General features: G+C 46.3%; 1 protein-coding gene and 1 pseudogene across 1 annotated transcript; both read right to left on the bottom strand.

The window, feature by feature from the left end:
* Positions 1 to 5,908: 5,908 nt before the first annotated feature.
* On the bottom strand, positions 5,909 to 10,669 carry LOC138418319 (zinc finger protein 416-like; annotated as a pseudogene).
* Positions 10,670 to 17,187: 6,518 nt separating this feature from the next.
* On the bottom strand, positions 17,188 to 19,438 carry LOC138419658 (zinc finger and SCAN domain-containing protein 4-like). Its single transcript, XM_069552501.1, has 3 exons — positions 19,043 to 19,438; positions 17,990 to 18,146; positions 17,188 to 17,897 (listed from the first exon to the last, which is right to left on the bottom strand). The coding sequence occupies exons 1-3, from the start codon at positions 19,436 to 19,438 to the stop codon at positions 17,188 to 17,190; spliced, it is 1,263 nt and encodes a 420-aa protein (XP_069408602.1).
* Between the last annotated feature and the right edge of the window lie 304 nt (positions 19,439 to 19,742).

Raw genomic sequence — 19,742 nt, 5'->3', positions numbered from 1 at the left:
TCTGAGCAACTACATGGAACCTAGAAAGCTAAAGTCCTGAGGGAAAGGCAAGACAGGTAAATGGCCAGTACCAGCCCAGAGAAACTTATCACATGACCGATCACAGAAAAGAAAACTAAGTGTTACAAAAGAACCTCAGATGAGGGTATCAGGAAAATAGCTCATTGAGCACCTAAGTAGTGCCCACCTCAGTGATGGCAATTCTCAGCACAGGCAAGTGTGAAAGAACTGTGAGAAGGGAGCCAAACCAAGCAATCATGGGTCTGCAAAGTGATCCAACCACGGAAAGGACAAGCAAGATGGGATCCATTCAGCTTCCTACTAGGCTTCAGAAGAGCAGGTATTGACACTCCAAGGACAGAAAAGGGTAGAGCAAACAACTCAGCCCTGGCAACAATAGTATCCACCCAAGGAACTAGGGAAAAAATTAATCCCCATGGTTTGAATGCAGGAAGGACAGAGCAGCCCCTAAGGAAAAGCAGAAAGGCAAAGTCTAGCCCAGGTCACAGTGGGTGATTGTGCAGGCCTTACCCAGGGAGGATATAAGTGCAAAGACCTGCAGCATCACGTCACGGTACTGGCGCCTCTCAGCCTCATTAAGGAGGCTCCATTCCTCCCAGGAAAATACAGAGCCATGTCCTCCAGTCATGTTGCCCTGTCATGATGGGGACAGATGAAACCGTCGGTCCTCTCTCTGATGATCCACAATCCATCCTGCACACATCTACCGCACACCCAGGTTTCTCTTGGACTCTCGACTTCAGATGAGATACCAGAACCTGAAGCCACCAGTACTGCTCTCCACTCATGGTTCCACTCATCATGGTGCCCCGCCCTCAACAACTACACACAGGGAGGCAAAGAGATGTCATCAGAGAGATGCTCAGGGACAGAATTGCAGGACACAATCCGTTCCTGCCAGGGCTTCCCTGGTGGCTCAGCCGGCAAAGAATCCCCCAACAATGCAGGAGACCCCAGTTTGATCCCTGGGTCGGGAAGATTCCCTAGAGAGGGAAATGGTAACCCTCTCCAATATTCTTGCCTGGAAAATCCCATGGACAGAGGAGCCTGGCAGGCTACAGACCATGGGGTTGCAAAGAGTCAGACATGACTGAGCAACTAAACATCCCTTCCTGCCAGGCAATTCCCATGGGATCTTCCAGTTCACGCCTCACAACACCCGTTACCCTTATATATCCTATACCAGGGCCCAAGAGCCATCAATTCATGCTACCTCCACATGTAGCTCTCTCACATCTCCAGACCCCACAGCTGCGTCTTTGCAGCCTCTGCCAACTCCTTGTCCCACACCACAGTCATCTCCTTGGACTCACCCCAGAGAACAGGGCAAAACAAAACAGTATCCAGTTCTACCCATGACCTCTCATGGATCCCAACACCATTTGAAAATCTCTTACCTGTCCCTAACTGTCGCTTTAACATTAGTCATACTGAATCATATGTGAATTTTAGATACCTATAACTCTCTACCTAGATAGTATATTCAAAAGCAGAGACATTACTTTGCCGACTAAGGTCCGTCTAGTCAAGGCTATGGTTTTTCCTATGGTCATGTATGGATGTGAGAGTTGGACTGTGAAGAAAGCTGAGAGCCGAAGAATTGATGCTTTTGAACTGTGGTGTTGGAGAAGATTCTTGAGAGTCCCTTGGAGTGCAAGGAGATCCAACCAGTCCATTCTAAAGGAGATCAGTCCTGAAGGACTGATGATCATTGGAAGGAATGATGCTAAAGCTGAAACTCCAGTAATTTGGCCACCTCATGGGAAGAGTTGACTCGCTGGAAATGACTCTGATGCTGAGAGGGATTGAGGGCAGGAGGAAAAGGGGACAGAGGATGAGATGGCTGGATGGCATCACCGACTTGATGGACATGAGTTTGAGTGAACTCCAGGAGTTGGTGATGGACAGGGAGGCCTGGCATGCTGTGTTTCATGGGGTCACAGAGTTGGACACGACTGAGTGACTGAACTGAACTGAACTAAACTCTCTACCAGGCTTACCAGGTTGCTCAGTGGTAAAGAACCCACCAGCCAAGCACGAGACACTGGTTCAATCCCTCGTTGAAGAGACCCTGGAGTAGAAAATAGCAACTGCCCCAGTACACCTGCCTGGAAAATTCCATGGACAGAGGAACCTGGAGAGCTACAGTTCAAGGGGTTGCAAAGAGTCAGAAGCAATTGAGTTCACACACACATGCTGAACCGCACACCAGAGTCCCAGACTTCTCTGCCAGCTGCCTACCTGATGCCACCACTCATTTGTTCTCCGAAAAAAAAATCTCAGAATGGAAACCCAGTCAAAAACAAAAACTCCTGTATCTCCAAGGAAAATCACTCTTACTACTGAACATCTCATCTCGAAGTTAGTGAAGCTTCCAGGCTTTCAGTTGCAAGACCAAAGCTTTACCATCAACCCTGACTCTTAGCTTTCTCCCTCACCCGCAAAATCAGAAAATCTGGGCAGCCTATCTCAAATAATGAATCCAGAATCCAACCACTTCTTCCACCTCCACAGCCACTACTCCGGTCCGTGACCATGCATCAGGACTTCTGCAGTAGCCTCCTCCCTGGTCAGCCTTCCTCCCCCCGAAGTCTGTTTTCCACTCTGTAATCAGATGAAGCCTGGAAGTAAGGTTATCTCCCTGCTCTGTTCCAAATCTGCGTTACTTCCACAGCAGATGCCCAGCTTCACAGGCAACCACATTACAAGACCGACTCCTCTCCCCCTGCTCTCTGTTCCTAAAAGAAAGGTCTGTGTGCGCCCTGTTCCCAGGTGCGGCCACCCAACCAAGGACTTGCACATGCTGGTAGGTGTTCCTAAGATAATCTACACCTTTTCTCATTGGTGGCAGAAAGAGCAATTCCTCCAGAAAATCCTTTGGCCTGAACTCAGAATGAGTCTAGATGATTTCTCCCAGGTCCCCAGACCCTAGGACACCACAATCTCAGGTTCTATGAATGAGATCCAAACCAGCGAGGGCCTGGGACACCCTCCACTTCTCTATGTAGGTTCCATTAAGTGATTCTTTAGCCATGGGGATCTGTGAGTAGAAGCAAGCAATAGAGGTGCATTCCCAGGGGTTCAAACCTCCCCTGTACCTCTCACCAACCCTGGAGACCAGATAACCTCGGGTTAAAAGACTAAACTCTGTGCTTCAGTCAGCAGAGCTGCCTCTTTGCAGCTATGCTGGACAAGGACTCACCCTCCCTGCACCTCAGTGCTCGCATCACTCCCATTTCAGTCTGTTCTCTGAGTAGCTCTTAGAAAATCCTAAATCAGACTGTGTCTTTCTTCTCTTCACAACTCTCCATGGCTCAATGGGTTCTCAGAAGTGAAAGTGAAATTGTTAACTGCTCAGTCCTGTACGACTCTTTGTGACCCCACAGACTGTAGCCTGCCAGACTCCCCCATCCATGGAATTCTCCAGGCAAGAATACTAGAGTGGGTTGCCATTCCCTTCTCTGATGAATCTTTCCCACCCAGGCATTGAACCCAGGTCTCCCACATTGCAGGCGGATTCTTTACTGTCTGAGCCCACAAAACTCTCAGCTTGACAGTCTAGGCGAGACTCCACCTCACACTCTCTGCTCTAGGCAGATACAAGACAGATCCCAGTTTTTTTCGAAATCTCCCACCACAGTCCAACCTCCAAGCCTCTGCGCCTGTGGGTCCCTTTCCCACTCGCCATCACACAGTCCGTCAGACACAGTCCATCAGTCCATCCCAAGCCTCACAGTCCGTTAGTCCACACACGACCACCTAACCGTCCTGGACCCCATTTCCTGGGCTGTGGGCGCATGAGCAGGTTCCTTGGACTAAAGAGGAACTGAAGAGCCTCTTGATGAAAGTGAAAGAGGAGAGTGAAAAAGCTGGCTTAAAGCTCAACATTAAAAAAACTAAGATCATGGCATCCAGTCCCATTATTTCATGGCAAATAGATGGGGAAACAATGGAAACAGTGAAAGATTTTACTTTCTTGGGCTCCAAAAACACTGCAGGCAGGAACTGCAGCCATGAAATTAAAAGACCCTTGCTCCCTGGAGGAAAAGCTATGACAAACCTAGACAGCATATTAAAAAACAAAGACAGTATTTTGCCAACAAAGGTCCATATAGTCAAAGCTATGGTTTTTCCAAGTCACGTATGGATGTGAGTTGGATCACAAAGAAGGCTGAGAGCTGAAGAATGGATGCTTTTGAATTGTGGTGTTGGAGAATTCTCTTGAGAATCCCTTGGACTGGAAAATCAAAGCAGTCAATCCTAAAGGAAATCAACCCTGACTATTCATTGCAAAGGCTGTTGCTGAAGCTGAAGTACCAATACTCTGGACACCTGATGTGAAAAGCCTACTCATTGGAAAAGACACTGATGCTGGGAAAGATAGAAGGCAGGAGAAAGGGACGACAGAGGATGAGATGGTTGGATGCCATCACTGACTCCATGGACATAAGTTTGAGCAAGCTTCAGGAGATGGTGAAGGACAGGGAAGCCTGGCATTGCAGTCCATGGGGTCGCAAAGATTTGGACATGACTGAGTGACTGTACAAGAAAACACTAGAAATAACTCAAATATCCATAAATAGATGAATGGATGAACAGTCAATTATACATGGAAGAGAAAAGTACTGAAAAATAAGAATGTTCCTGTAAGGAACATTTAATGAATTAATGAACAATTAATTTACATTTAATGAACAACTCATTAAATGAACATTTAATGAACGATTAATGAATCACAAAGTAACAAAATAGAATCAATGAAATCAGAAAAAGATGTGAACATTTCATGATCAATCATAAAATTCTAAAAACACAATCCATTGTAAAGGAATGTACATAAATGGTTGTCTGTACAGCCAGGGCGAGTCAGGAGACTATAAACCATAAGGAAAATATGCAGGTGACAGGTATACTCATTATCATAATAATGGTCTCACAAGTGCATACAGGTAAAAACTTCTCAAACTGTACACTTTGAATATGTACAAGTTATTCCATACCTTCACAGAGGTTTAAAAACTGGTTCCATAATAAAAATCCAAATAAAAATCTAAATGCCCGATTCTTCAGAAAATGACTCCACTATCTCAATCCTTAAGACTTGAGGTGCTGTCTCTTCCCAGTGACAGGAAATATTGGCAAACAATGAAGGCCATCTCCCACTGAGTCAAGAGGACTGCTGACTGGATCACAAACGACATGTCTGGACACAGTATCTCTCCACACTGCTTTTGTTGCCTGTATAGCAATGGTCTTGAGGTGGACAGCTCAGAAAGGCTAGAAGAATCCCCCCAACCCCTTATTTTGTCTGCCAATGACTTCACAACATAAACATACCTGGAGGTCCTGAGATTTCTGGACATACTCATCCTGTAGTCACTCAGTAGAACATTTGTGGCTGTATCTTCAGAAGAGGTACCTTCTTCCACACAGCTTGCTGCAGTCTCCTCCCCTCTCCAGTAACCAATGTTTCCATACAAACTGTGGTCTCCCCTGCCCCTGCAGTCTTACAACCACGGACACTAGCCTACAGAATTCTTGGTATCAGGGTACATGGCTCCTTTGGAGGAGAACTGTGGTTAAGATTCCCCTCAGTATAGCTAGACATTGTGCATTATCCCCTTTAAGCAAGGAAAAACAAATTCATGTTGTCTCCAGTAATAGAATCCATAGACCTCTGGCATCCAGGCAGAAAATTATAATACAAAGTAGTCTTTCCTAGGAGGCCTTGGCAGCAATGCAAACTGTTACAAACTGCCATGTTCGGCCATCTCAGGCACCTGAAGTTTGGATCTCCAATACAAAAATAATTTACCCCTCAGGTTGACAGTCCTATTGTGCTTTCAAACTATTCCACACAGTGAAGAGCATTTCCAAGACTAAGGTGTTTAAACAATAAGGCCTTTATTATTATACAAATCAGAGTAGCATGCAATAGGCAATTTCTGGTTCAGTGACTTGAAAGCTGGAAAACTCCATCACGAGCACAACCTGAGAAAACTGTGTCCCTATAAAAGCTAGTTCTTTGCAAGGACTCAGGTAGAGTCTTTGAGCCAACACATGGCCAGGTCCAGGTCCTAACTTGTCAGAAAAAAAGGGGATGAAGACTAATTAAGGGCTGACGATAGTCATAATTTCCTCCAACACGATGGAGTGTACAGAGGCCAGTTGCTCTGAACACACCAGGATAGTGAGTGATGCCAACCATCAGGACATGCCAGATGCTAGAGGTGAGATGGTTTCTGGCAAAGAAAGTGGCAGTGAACCTGGCAGGTTACACGTGCTTCCCACACAACTGTGAAATTTACAGTGAATCAATCTCCAGTCTGTGGACATCCCAATACAAGATTTAACTTAGGTGGATGTTTCCTCACAGATACTTACCTCCACCACAACTATACTAAGGAAAAAGCATACATTCAATGTGTATACAAGGCCTTTTCCCAGTGTGAATTCTTTGGTGTTGACTGACATTAGATTTGCAGCTAAAGGATTTCCAACATTCACTGCACACGAGCTCTCCTGTGTCGAAGGAGACTACAGTGCTGAGTAAAAGATTTCCTACATTCATTGCACTTATAAGGCCTTGCTCCAGTGTGCACTGTTCAGTGTCGAATGAGATGGGTTTTGCAGCTAAAGGATTTTCCACATTCACTGCATTCATAAGGCTTTTCTCCAGTGTGAACCCTTTGATGTTGAATGAGGACAGATTTCTGACTAAAGGATTTCCCACATCCACTGCACTCATAAGGCTTTTCTCCAGTGTGAACTCTTTGGTGTTGAACAAGGAGAGATTTCTCACTAAAAGATTTTCCACATTCAAGTCATTCATAAGGTCTAACCAGTGTGAACTCTCCAGTGTCAAATGAGATGGGTTTTACAGATAAATGATTTCCCACATTCACCACACTCATAAGGCCTTGCTCCAGTGTGAGCCCTTTTGTGTTGAAGGAGGCAGGAACTACATCTTCCCACATTCACTGCATTTATAAGGCCTTTCATTAGTGAAAACTCTCTGGTGTTTAATGAGGATGGATTTCTGGATAAAAGATTTCCCACATTCACTGCACTCCTAAGGCCTTTCTCCAGTATGAACTCTTTGGTGTTGAATGAGATCGGATTTCTGGCCAAATGATCTCCCACAGTCACTGCACTCATAAGGCTTTGCTCCAGTGTGAACTCTCCAGTGTCAAATGAGGTGGGTTTTATGGCTGGAGAGCTTTCCACACTCACTACACTCATCGGGCCTCTCTCCAATGTGAGTTTGCTGGTGCTGAACAAATCTGTATCTGCATTTCTCACACTCATCAAGACCCTCTCCAGTGCAAACTCTCTGGTGGTGCAGTGTATGAGTGTTGCCAGAATCCACTTCAGATGACTTTCTCCATTGTTCAAGGCCTCCTCACACTCAATGCTGCTGGGTGGCTTCTCACCGTTGAGAGTGGCCTGGTGCTGAGGAAGGCCCAAGGTAGCTAGGAAGTCCTTTCCAGTCTCCTCACTAGGGAGGGGCTTCCCTGACACATAGAATATGCAGCTCATCACAATCGAGGCCCTGTTCATGTCCATTTTAAAGACTTTATCTCCACTGCCATGCTCTTGGTACTGGTGAAGGTTTGGGTTCAACCAGAAGCCTCTGGCACACCCACCAAAGTATGGTGTCTGCCCAGGATATGCTGCCTGAAGTTCGGTCAGCTGCAAAATATCTTTTAAGACTGGGACACATTTCTCACAGAGATGAATCTTCTGGGTGGATGGACCTGACTGAGAAGTCCTGACCTGTGACTCTCCTACAGAAAGGCTCTGCTCAGAAGGTATCACCTCATCCTCGTCCATTTCACACCAACAATCTGAAAGCAGAGAAACACTAATAATGTGCATGTGAGCTTTAGTGGGAAATTGAAGTCCCACAAAAAGGCATGTCACACACATACATTCAAGTTCAGGATGAGGTACTGATTTGAAGGGAGGGCTGCTCTGCAGTGACATGCCTCTAAAGATTACAGAAGGGAGACTTTCCAGAACAAAGGGCACAAATATGAATGCCATATGAGGAGGAGAGGCAGGATCAATGACTCACTCCTCTGCCAACAACCTTCAGCAAGATCTTGTCAGCTGAGAACATGTCCATTCTACGCAGAAGGATGGCAGTGTCCAGGCTCACGGAAATACAACTGGAACTGAGCAACTGGGTTCAAGGACTATTTAAGAATATGCACACACCTCATTTTACAGACATACCTCATTATCACCGCACTTTGCTCTATTGCCCTTTGTAAATACCACATTTTCTACCAATTGGAGGTCTGTAGCAATGCAAAGTTCAGCAAGTCTGTGGGTGCCAATTTCCCTATAGCATTTGCTCACTTTGTGTCTCTGTGTCACATTCTGGTAATTCTCACAATCTTTCAAACTATTTCAATATTATTATAGTTGTTATGGTGCTCTGTGAATCAATGATCTTTGATGTGACAACTATGAGTCACTGAAGGCTCAAACAACGGTTAGGATTTTTTGGCAAAAAAGTACTTTTTAATTAAGGTAGCTATACTGTTTTTTAGACATAATTTTATTGCATACAATATACTAAAGGATGGTATAACTTCTATATGCAAAGGGAAACAAAAAACAATGTGTGATTCACTTCATTGCAGTGATCTGGAAACGAATCCACAATATCTCTGAAGTATGTCTATTAAGTGTAAGTCACTGTGGGAGAACTAGAGAGGGTGCAGTGGAGACGAAAGTGATGCACGCAGGTCAGAAAGGCAGGGACAGTCAGAAACTGAAATGACAAATCAAGAAAGTGTCAAGTATGCAGAAGAAAGTGTTGAGATGATCTGTGTCCAGTGTCACTTGCAACAAAACACTGGTGGACACACTGTAGGTTCCTAGTATGATTTAAACACAATCTCATTTTCATGCCCTCACCTCCTTTGACACTCACTAGGGCCAGGCCTTCTTTGAGATCATCTTGCCCTGTTCATACTGTAAAGCAATCAGGGCTCCCCCAACACCCCCCATTTCTGTAACTACATGAGACCTGAATGAAACACGTCCTTAGGGAAAGATAGGAAATGTCAGCACTGGTCCAGAGCAACTCAGGAAACAAGAGACCACAGGAGAGGAAAGAGTATTACAACAAAATCTCAAAACAGGGTCTTTCAAGAAAAACCTCCATATAGATAGTGACCATGACAAGGTCTAGAATTCCTGATATAGACAGTCACAAGGAAGTCTTAAAATTAAAAGTTCTCACCACAAGGGGGAAAAAGAAAAGATGCAAATCTGTATGGTGGTGGATGTTAACCAGACTTGCTGTTGTGAGCATTCTGCAGTATATACAAACATCAAATCTTTATGTCATATACCTGAAACTAGTATGTCCTATGTCAGTTATACCTTAATTTATAAAAAAAAAAAAAAAAAAGAGAGAGAGAGAGAGAGAAAAAGAGAAGAATCTGGGTCACAGGGTGTCATAGATATGGACAGTCATCTAGCCAAGTAGAGGGCAGGAAATGCGAGCTCTATTAGGCTGACTGCCAGACTGACTCCCAGACACTTCCCTCCATGCCTCAGGGTAGCAGATGTTGGGGCTGCTTCAGGAGCACAGTGCTCCGGGCAGTGCACACAGCTCAGCACTGGCACCCACAGCACATATGCCAGGAAGGGGGGAAGGTAGCAGAGACCATGGTCCAGCTGTGGAATGGACAGAGCTGTCTCCTGGAGAGAGGAAAAGATGGGAAAAGACAGAGGTCAGTTGAGGACACTGGGAGGAATATGAAGGCCTTACCCAGGGACGTTATAAGTGCAAAGTTCTCCAGCATCACATCACAATACAGGAACCTCTGTGTCTCATTAAGGAGCCTCCAACTCATCCTGGAAGAAGTAAATGGCCACATCTTCAAAGGTCACACAGGCCTGCCATGATGGGGACAATTCGTTCCATGATCAGCTTCTTTCACAGGATCCCAAGTTCATCCACCCACCAATCAAACCCTGCTCACCCACCTCCCTATTTCCCCATCTCAGAGGAGATACCAGGCCTGGTGGCTCTGATGTGCATATTCTTCTCATGGTCCCTTTGATTACTTTGTCCACCCACAGCAACAGGTGGGTGGGCAGGCAGATGATCCCTAAGCTCTGGGCCTGGCATGCAGGGACTTCTCAGCTTCCAGAAATGAAAGTATTTTAACTCCAAACTTCCCACTAACAGATGGGGTCCCTCCACCTGTCACCTTCTCCCAGGAGCCACCAGTCAGTCACAAGATCCCACCCACAGCCACCTCACAGTTCTGGACCCCGGCGCCTGGGCTGCCGGCACGTGAACACTCGGGGCTTTAGTGTCTGGTGGGATGAGGGCGGCGCGGGCCCTGAGTACCAGCGTTTACCTGAGGCGGGTCCCTCAGCGCCGCCGCCGCCATCGGACTCTGTGGGCGGAGCGGGGCCAGGAGCGGCAGGAGAGGCGGAGGGACGCGAGAAGAGCGGTTCCTCTCCTGGGCCTGGGGTGGAAGACCCGCGCCACCTCGCCCCGCCACCCTCGGGTCGAAGTCTGCCTTCGGACTGTCTCGATCTGCACTCGTCGCTCCGGAACCTGAGACTGGGCGATAGCACCCAAGAGCCGACAAAACGACCGCCACCAGGAGAGTGCCGGAAGTCCCGCCCCCACGCGAGCTCACATAGGAAGTGCACTTCTCCTGAGTTCTGATTGGCTTAACGCCGAAGGCGATCGGGGGAGAATGCTCTGGGTAATGTAGTTCTCCGGGCTCTATGCCTGCGCTAGGAGCGCAGTTTACCAGGACCTCCAGGTAAACTCTCAGGGTGAGGGCCATAAGTGCAAAGAAGATTCTGGAACCCTGAGATAAAGGTTTGGGACATCAGCCTTTCTCTTGAAACAGTCGTGAAGCAGTGGAGTCCTGCTGGGAAAAAGACTTCTGAAAGGACACATATATCTGGAAGCCTGTGATCCAAGGCCGTTTTTGGTGAATATAAATAAACCCAGCCTCCGGAACCAGAGGGAACACACAGCTCTTCTTAAAAATGTGTGCTCGAAATGAATTCTAAATATCTAGGCAAAAGATGTGCTCATGTGTACAGAGCAAAGAACAACAATGCAACACCTGATGGAAAACAGAACAAAACCAGAGTAATCTGGGGGAAAATATCTCACGTTCACAGAGACAGTGGTATGATTTGTTCCAAATTCCTAAGTGTCACGCAAGTGTATGTTCCTCAGTTCTTTGTCTCGTCACAACAAAGATTTGGAGCGATGGACATTAAAGCTCTCAGCGTGTCACAGCTCTCGGGTCTTGGACAAACCATGTTATACCTCTTAGGCAAGTCAGTGTTACAGCTCTGTCTTATTTAGAAGATAGCAGGAGAATCCATCCTCGAAGTGTGAGGGCATGCCAACCCAAAGACTTGGAGGGAAGAGAGTGGAGGAGTGTGGGGGGGAAGGAGAGAGAGAGAGGAAGAGCGCACGCATGCCGGAGAGAAAGAGAGAGAGAAAGCGCTTTGGCTCCTCCTTTTATATGTTTTTTCCTCCACGTGGGCCTGCCCTGTGCAAATTGGGCTTAGCCAGGAGTGCCGTTTGTTCTACCTGAAGCCTTCACTCTGGTCCTCGGACCTTCTTTTGTTCTATTTTCTCAGGCTTTTCCCTTCCTGTCTTTTAGCCACTGCCATTTTGGACTCCACATGGCACCCCACTCCAGTACTCTTGCCTGGAAAATCCCATGGACGGAGGAGCCTGGTAGGCTGTAGTCCTTGGGGTCACTAGGAGTCAGACACGACTAAGCGACTTCACTTGCATGCATTGGAGGAGATGGCAACCCACTCCAGTGTTCTTGCCTGGAGAATCCCAGGGATGGGGGAGCCTGGTGGGCTGCCATCTATGGGGTCGCACAGAGTCGGACACGACTGAAGTGACTTAGCAGCAGCAACACTAAGCAACCTTCTTTCTAACACCAGTGGACATAGAATCTGTGTGATACTACACACCTCAAGGATTTAAACCCATTCAACTTAAATAAATAAAAGTGTGGAAAGACAAAAAAAAAAGGGGGGGGGTCATCAGAATCTGATCTCTTTGATGAGAAGTGATTATTGTCATGGTCTGGGTGTGGGTTGGAAAACAATTTCCAAACATGAGACAGAATGAGAGGGAAATAAAGTTTATTAGAATGGGAGACTCTTACAACAGCTGGCCAGCTCAAGGGAAAACTGACGTTGAACAGGGGTTCTTAGTCCACTTTTATGTCCAGGGTACAAGGAGTGGGATAGGGGTCTTGCAGGTCATTTGCTGATTGGGTAGGCTTGTATATGTGGGGGGAGAGTAGGGCAAATACCTTCTCCTTATGGGGTAAGAGGGGAGACAGGTTATACTGTTCCGTTAATAGTTACAACATGGGGGAGGGAGGGATGATAAGGGTCTGGTTTTTCCATTCCTCCATTCCAAGACCCTCCTTGGTTTTATCTGCTCTTTCGTCCTTGGATCAACACAATTATCATTCCTACTGTTATTGCAAAGATTGCATCTGCGTGGGGAGTGGAGATGATTACAGAAAACGTTGTGAAATGCAAGTCACTGAAAGCTGTTAATGTAGTTTTTTCAAAAATAGTGGCTGGATAGCTCTGGCAACATATCTACAGAGGATTAAAAACAAATGTTAAGATCTCAAAGAAAACTGAACAGGACACGTGAGTCTGAGAATAGACAGTTATCTGAGTAGTGGCTATGTGGAAATTTTGGCCACTCAGAATTTTGTCTTAGAAATTTGATTAGTTTTTCATTCTTTAAAACATTAATACTTTGAAGTACAGTTTTAAGACCTTTGAAAAGTGAAGTGAAGTTGCTCAGTCGTGTCCGACTCTTTGTGACCCCATGGACTGCAGCCTACCAGGCTCCTCCCTCCATGGGATTCTCCAGGCAAAAGTACTGGAGTGGATTGCCATTTCCTTCTCCAGGGGATCTTCGTCACCCAGGGATCGAACCCAGGTCTCCTGCATTCCAGACAGACGCGTTAACCTCTGAGCCACCAGGGAAGCCTTTAAATAGCCTTTAAACAGTAAAAACCTAAGACGGATAGGAATCTGGGATCATGTTCATTCGATTCTTTAATAAAGAAGTAAACGCTTAATAAAAAATTAAATGTTCAATGAGTATCTACTGATTTTCAAGCTCTACTGTAGTTTGGTATTTACATAAAGGTTTTGCCACATCCCACACAGCCATAAAGCCTTTCTCCAGTGTGAACCCCCAAGTGGTCACTGAGATGGGAGTTTGGCTAACAGATTTACCCTATTCACTACCCTACAAATAAGGTCTTTCCCAGTGTGTACTGCCCAGAGCTGAACACCTGAGCACTTGCTGTAAAAGCTTCCTTACATCTGCTAGACTTGTAAAGCCTTTTCCCAGTGCAGACTCAAGACGGTGATCAAGAATGTCTTTGTGGCCAGAAAGAAGTGACCTGATTAGGCGCCTCTTATTCTTAGGACACAGATGGGGGTGAGGTAGGGGGAGGACATGGAGAACCCTGAATTACATGAAGAGGATCGCTCAACACGGTGACTGCCATCCCAGGTGTGCATTGAGTGGGATCCCTAAGGGGAGGAGAAGTACAGGATCCAAGCACATTTGTTATTCACCATCGTCGACCTTCAGACATATCGCTGTGAAGTTGGGGGTGGGGGTGACATTTGTGTTCGAACCTTCCTGGGGCCAGACACCACATTCTTGAAGCTGTGTTGGAGTGTACAGATCCAGGAGCAGACAAAGACCGCCATCTGCGTGATGCCGGGCGTTCTGCCCCAACCCTGTGGTCCAGACACTCCGCGTTACCCAGAGTTCCCTCTGCTCTATGAGCTTTGGCAAGGGGCGTGCTGCGTCAGTCACAGGGAACAAGTGTAAACCGGCCCCACTAGGGACAATGGGCATGAGTTTGAGAAATTCCGGGAGACAGTGAAGGACACGGAAACCTGGCGTGCTGCAGTCCGTGGGGATGCAAAGAGTCAGATACCACTGAGCGATGACAACAGTGACAATGGGAAGTGGCGCTGCCAACTTCCGGGAGCAGAGGAAGAACTTCAGTTCAGTTCAGTCACTCAGTCGTGTCCGACTGTCTACGATCCCATGAATCACAGCACGCCAGGCCTCCCTGTCCATCACCAACTCCTGGAGTTCACTCAAACTCACGTCCATCACGTCAGTGATGCCATCCAGCCATCTCATCCTCTGTTGTCCCCTTCTCTTCCTGCCCTCAATCCCTCCCAGCATCAGGGTCTTTTCCAATGAGTCAACTCTTCGCATGAGGTGGCCAAAGTATTGGAGTTTCAGCTTCAGCATCAGTCCTTCCAATGAACACCCAGGACTGATCTCCTTTAGGAGGAAGAACTTCACTCCTTTTAAAAGAGGCCAAAGGCTGATTTCTGGGAATCTTGTCTGTAGATCACCAGAATGTTGAGAAAGAAATTACTTCAGCCTCCATCAAGTGCAGCTACTTCTGTTTGGGACTAAAAATAAATGCTTGCCTGCACAGGTAGGGTGAGCCTCACAGAGCAGGAAGGGCCCAGCCCTTAGCAGGTAGCCACTGTTGTGCTTCATTACTCTGCACCCTGTTACTAGGCAACAGGTCTTGCTCAGCCATTGCCCAGTGCCTCAGTGGGCCCCGCCCACAAGCAACTAACTCTCAATGAACAACCTGGTAGTTGTCCTGCTCAGCTATTGGTCAGCACCTCAATGGGCCCTGCTGACAGGTAATTGTCAATGAGGGACCATGGGGGAAACGATTCAGTCAAAGGTCCATGATGCGGTGGTCATTAAGTGGAGAGTGAGGTAAGAAGCAGATTCAGACCTTCTTCTGGAGGCCCTCCATCTCACCCACCTTGGGCCAGTGGGTGAGCTGGAGAGCCCAGGGAACAGACTGAGGTCTACATCCAGAGAGCATCAGAGCCCTTACTAAGGCCCTCCACTAGCCGTGGCCCAGGCCTTGAGGCAGCGGTGAACCTCTCCCCCATCCCTTTCTCTGTGACCTAATAGCAGTGGCTGTCTGTGTGAGTTGTGGTCTGTGAGACCTGGTCTTCCACTTTGGGCGGCCTGAGGAGACAGAGGGCCAGTTGGGTTGGATGCCTGGCTTCCTCAGGGATGACAGCTGGGCAGGATATGGAAACCTGGCCCTGAAGGAGCTGCCAACTGAGATCTGCCTCCTCTTAGCTAGGACTGGGGCCTTGGAGGGTGAAAGTTGTGCCTTGGGACTTTGCCCTTTCTTGTCAGGACAGATAATAACATCCATTTGGTAGAGACTTACAGGAACATCATTACCTGACCGTGACCGGACCTCAAGAACAAAGGATCTGACCCTGAGAAGTCTGCAACAGCCAACCATGCCCATCCCTCACTTCTTGCTTTTAAAGGGACTTGCTGAGAGCTTTTAGTAACTTTGGGGTTCTTAGGGCATGAGCCACCCATCTCTGTATGAATCTGTAATAAACCTTTCTCTGTTTCAGACTCTAATGTTTAGTATTGATGGGCCTCACTCTGTGTCAGGCACACGGACTTGCGATGTTGGTAACAATTTATGGCACCCCAGATAGGACCTCTATGCCCACAGCAGATTGATCCTGGCCAGGGAGAGCGCCTTCCCAAATTCCCAGAAATTGCTCCAGGGAGTTTTCATTTTGCTCCAGGGAACTGGGAGGGATTCTCCCTGACAGGTGCCAGCCACTCAAGGGATGAGGCTGTTTGGAGCAGAGGAACGTCCAGAGCTATGGACCACAGTTCGTGTCACCCGGGGTAAGTCACTCAAGGTTGCACAGGCCGGGAATTCTCTCCACTCCAAAAAACCCAACTGCCACTTAAAAAAATTTTTTTATGAAGTCCAGGTTATTTTTTCTATTGTTGTTTCTGCTTTTGGTGTCTTATCTAAAATACCATGACCTATCCAAGGTCATGAACATTTATTTATTTTCTTTTAAGAGTTTTAGAGTTAAGCTCTTACATTTAGGTCTTTGATCCATTTCAAGTTAATTTTTGTACCTGGTGTTAGGTTGAGGGTCCAGTTTCATTCGTTTGTATTTGGATTTTTTACTTATTTTTTTGCTAATTTGACTGTGCTGAATCTTCATCGCTTCATGGGCTTTTTCTGTAGTTGCAGTGAGTGGGGGCCACTCTCTAGCTGTGGTGCATGGATTTCTAATTGTGATGGCCTCTCCTGCTGTGGAGCATAGCCTCTAGAGCATTCAGGCTTTGGTAGTTTCAGCACACCAGTTCAGTAGTTGCAGTTCCAGGGCTTATAGTACAGGCTGAATATTTGTGGCACGGGGACTTTGTTGCCCTGCAGCATGTGGGATCTTCCTGCATCAGGAATTCAACCTGTAATTCCTGCATTGGCAGGCTCATTTTCCACCACTGAACCACCAGAGAAGTCCCCAATTGCCACTTTTGAAGAAACTGGAGCAAAAGCAGAGGGTCAGGAGCAAAAGTAGGGTGCTGAGCCCCACCTTGGGGAGTAAAAATACAAGTGAACCTATTGTTTGTTATCGCTCCCCTCTGCTGCAGCAGGGACCTCAAAAAAGCCTTGCCTTAATTTCTTTTCTGGCCTCTGATCAATTTTTGTTGATTAAGAAAGGAGGCCAAGAACCCTGGTTGGTAACAAAGCCATTTTATTGAGCTTGAGGGGAAGGTCGAGGCCTGGGAGGACAATAAGATATGATGTCCTCAGCGGGACCCAGATCTCCCCAGATTCACAGTTGCTGAAAAGCTGACGCCCACAAGATAAAGGGTGTGGACAGGGAACAGGGTAGCAGGCAGCAAAAGCCTCAGTGGGCCACTATGAGCTCAGTGATAGTGTGTGTTGGCATGGGAACTCATCGTCTTCTCATGTGGGGCTAAATTTTAAAAATAACACTAATATTAAAGATAAATTCATGTACTAAACAGATATTTACTGGTTGCTTGAAATGTGTCAGCTATTTCAAAGCACATGGGATACGTTAGTGAAAAAAGCTGAGAAACTACTTGTCTTCCTTAAACTTACATTCGAGTGGTGTGAGACAATGAGAATAACATGAGGAAATTATAAAGTATATTCTCAATGGAGAAATACTGTGGAAATATACATATTCACATACATATTTATATCCATTACATTGGGGCTGTAGCCAAGGAAGCTTAATTTAGTGTGCAGCACTTTTGAGGGTCGTTTTCTGGTGAAACCTAAGATGGCGGTGGTAGGTGGAGGACTGGCGGAAGCGTCTCTGGCAGAGGGAACACTCATAGGGCTTCTCTCCCGTGTGGGTTCTCTCATGAGCCCGAAGGTTGGTTTTGTGGGTGAAGGCCATTTCACATGTGCTGCACACAAAGGGCTTCTCTCCTGTGTGAATCCTCTGATGCACATGGAGGTCGGATGCCTGGAAGAAGCCTTTGCCACACTCGGCACAAATATATGTTCTCTCATTGTTGTGTCTTTTCTGGTGAATTCTGAACCGAGAGGAATGCCTGAAGGTCTTGGGACATCTCTCACATCTGTATACTTCTGGGGCTCTACAGGATCTTTCCTGGTGTTCCCCACATGCAGAAGTCCCCTCAGAGCTCTGGCGGGTGGAAACAGGCTCAGGGGAGACCTGGTCTGGTTCCACTTCCATGAGGACATCTTGAGAGGAGGGTCCTTTCAGGGATCCGTCCTGGGGCCTGGAGGGGCCTGGACCTGCTCCTCTTCTGGAGCTTCGTGTATTCTCTAGAGAAACACCTCCTTCTTCCAGCCTCGGATGTTTCTCTTCTTGGACAATGATTAGGAAAGGTATTTGATTGCTTGGACTAATAATACTGTCATTTACTTGATGAGTTTTAACAGAAATGTTGCCATCATTTTCTTTATCTTCATTTCCTGTAGGAGTCGAAAAAGTGACTCAGTGAAGTTATACCCAAGAAAGAGCCCACATGGGCCACCCCTCTGGGACCTGGGCTCTGCCCACTCACTTTGTCCTGTTTCCAGGGACGTATCTTGCACAGTCCAGGACGGAGTTCCCATGTTCATCCCTCCTGTTGACAACTGATTGGTTAGATGAAAGATGACTTCTTTTAAGGGCATATTTTCTGAAAAGAGGGCTTCCTGCCCCTGCATGCGGACACGGACCTATTTTAAAAAAAAAAGGCATGATTATTCACACATGGATCTACTGTGTGATAAAACCAGTTTTGGAAAACCCACCTCAGTCAGACTTTCCCAATATCTTTGTACTGTGGGCTCCCATACCTCTTTGTCCTGCCCTCATTTCTGCTTGTATCAAATTTCATGGTAATTTCTTTTTTAGTGTGTCTTCCATGATGGAAAAAAAACGAATACTGCGAGTCCCTTGGACTTCAAGGAGAAAGGAGATCAAATTAGTCAATCCTAAAGGAAATCAACCCTGAATATTCATTGGAAGGATTAAAGCTGAAGCTGAAACTCCAGTACTTTGGCCACTTGATGCGAAGAACTAACTCATTAGGAAAGACCTTGATGCTGGAGAAGATTTAGGGCAAAAGGAAAAGGGGGTGACAGAGGATGAGATGGTTGGATGGCATCACCGGCTCAGTGGACATGGATTTGAGCAAACTCCAGGAGATAGTGGAGGGAGGGAAGCCTGGCGTGCTGCAGCACATGGGGTCACGAAGAGTCGGACACAACTGAGTGAACAGCAACAAGGCTTTCTGAGGGAAGAACCAGATCTTGTCAAGGCATTTCTAATCCTAAGGTTTCTGCGCAATTGACATTTTCTCAGTGGGGTCCTCTTAGCACTTCACCTATGAAAATCAATTACACTAATTACTATGTTCGTTCCTATATGCCTCACTGAATAAACACATAAAATGTTGATTCTTGCTTACTTGGGACAGTAAATATTGTCTGGGTGAGGAAGAGTGATCTGACTAATAACTTGGTCTACAGTAACCCTTCTTTCTCTTCTTCCAGGCATCAACAACTGAATGTATTATTTATTCCTTACTCTTTTCTGCCCCTCATCCCAGAGGTCAGAATGCTCTACTTACCAAGTCAGGTAGCTTTATGCAGTCATCATGCAGGTCTTCTGCGAATTTCTCCAGGTCTCCACCACTAGCTTCCCATTTCTCTTTCAAAGTAGACTTTTCACTGTAGTGCTGATTGCTCATAAATTGTTCCAGGGCAAGTTGAAAAACAATTTCATCCTTGCTGTGTTTTTCTGGCTGCAGCCATAAATGAAATGACTTATAGAGTCTTTGCAGTTCCTGCCTCGCACGTGAGTTATTGCCATTTTGCAATAAGCCAGGCTGAGTGTTCTGCAACTTAGAGATATCCTCTGCTGTTTGCAGAGTGGGTCCTCGACTTGGGATAAAGTCTGTATTTGCTGACTTTGGGTCATCCTTGAATGGTTCACGCTGAAATGATGCTCTAAAACCTAAATCCATTCTTGGCAATGTTTCTTACAGATTCAACTGCAAGGATTTAGTTCTTGAGGTCTTTTGTTTCTGGAGATCTGCTTTAAAACAACATCAGGGCATTTATAAATAATATTTTATAAGTTTTCTTATTTCTTATTTTTGTATCTCACTATTTAGGTAACAATCAAATGTTGCCTAAATGCTGCATACGCTGATAGTGTTGGATGCTTAACGATCATACAATAGAAACAGGGGATTTGTATCTAAATATATATATCACCAGTATAATTTAAAAAGAAAGAGAGAGCATACATTTCAGGCTCAGATAACT

Source organism: Ovis canadensis, chromosome 14 (genome assembly GCF_042477335.2).
Source record: "Ovis canadensis isolate MfBH-ARS-UI-01 breed Bighorn chromosome 14, ARS-UI_OviCan_v2, whole genome shotgun sequence".
NCBI lineage: Eukaryota > Metazoa > Chordata > Mammalia > Artiodactyla > Bovidae > Ovis > Ovis canadensis.
Note: the sequence above shows the minus strand (reverse complement) of the source record. Positions and strands in the feature narration are given on the sequence as shown.

What these genes read in the sequence shown, in the direction of transcription:
- LOC138419658 (XM_069552501.1), bottom strand. Translation starts at nt 19,438, where the DNA reads ATGGATTTAGGTTTTAGAGCATCATTTCAGCGTGAACCATTCAAGGAT. An exon ending in GCATAAAGCTACCTGACTTG is followed by an intron (nt 18,147 to 19,042) that starts GTAAGTAGAGCA and finishes TTTTTAAAATAG; the next exon opens with GTCCGTGTCCGCATGCAGGG. An exon ending in GTCCCTGGAAACAGGACAAA is followed by an intron (nt 17,898 to 17,989) that starts GTGAGTGGGCAG and finishes CGACTCCTACAG; the next exon opens with GAAATGAAGATAAAGAAAAT.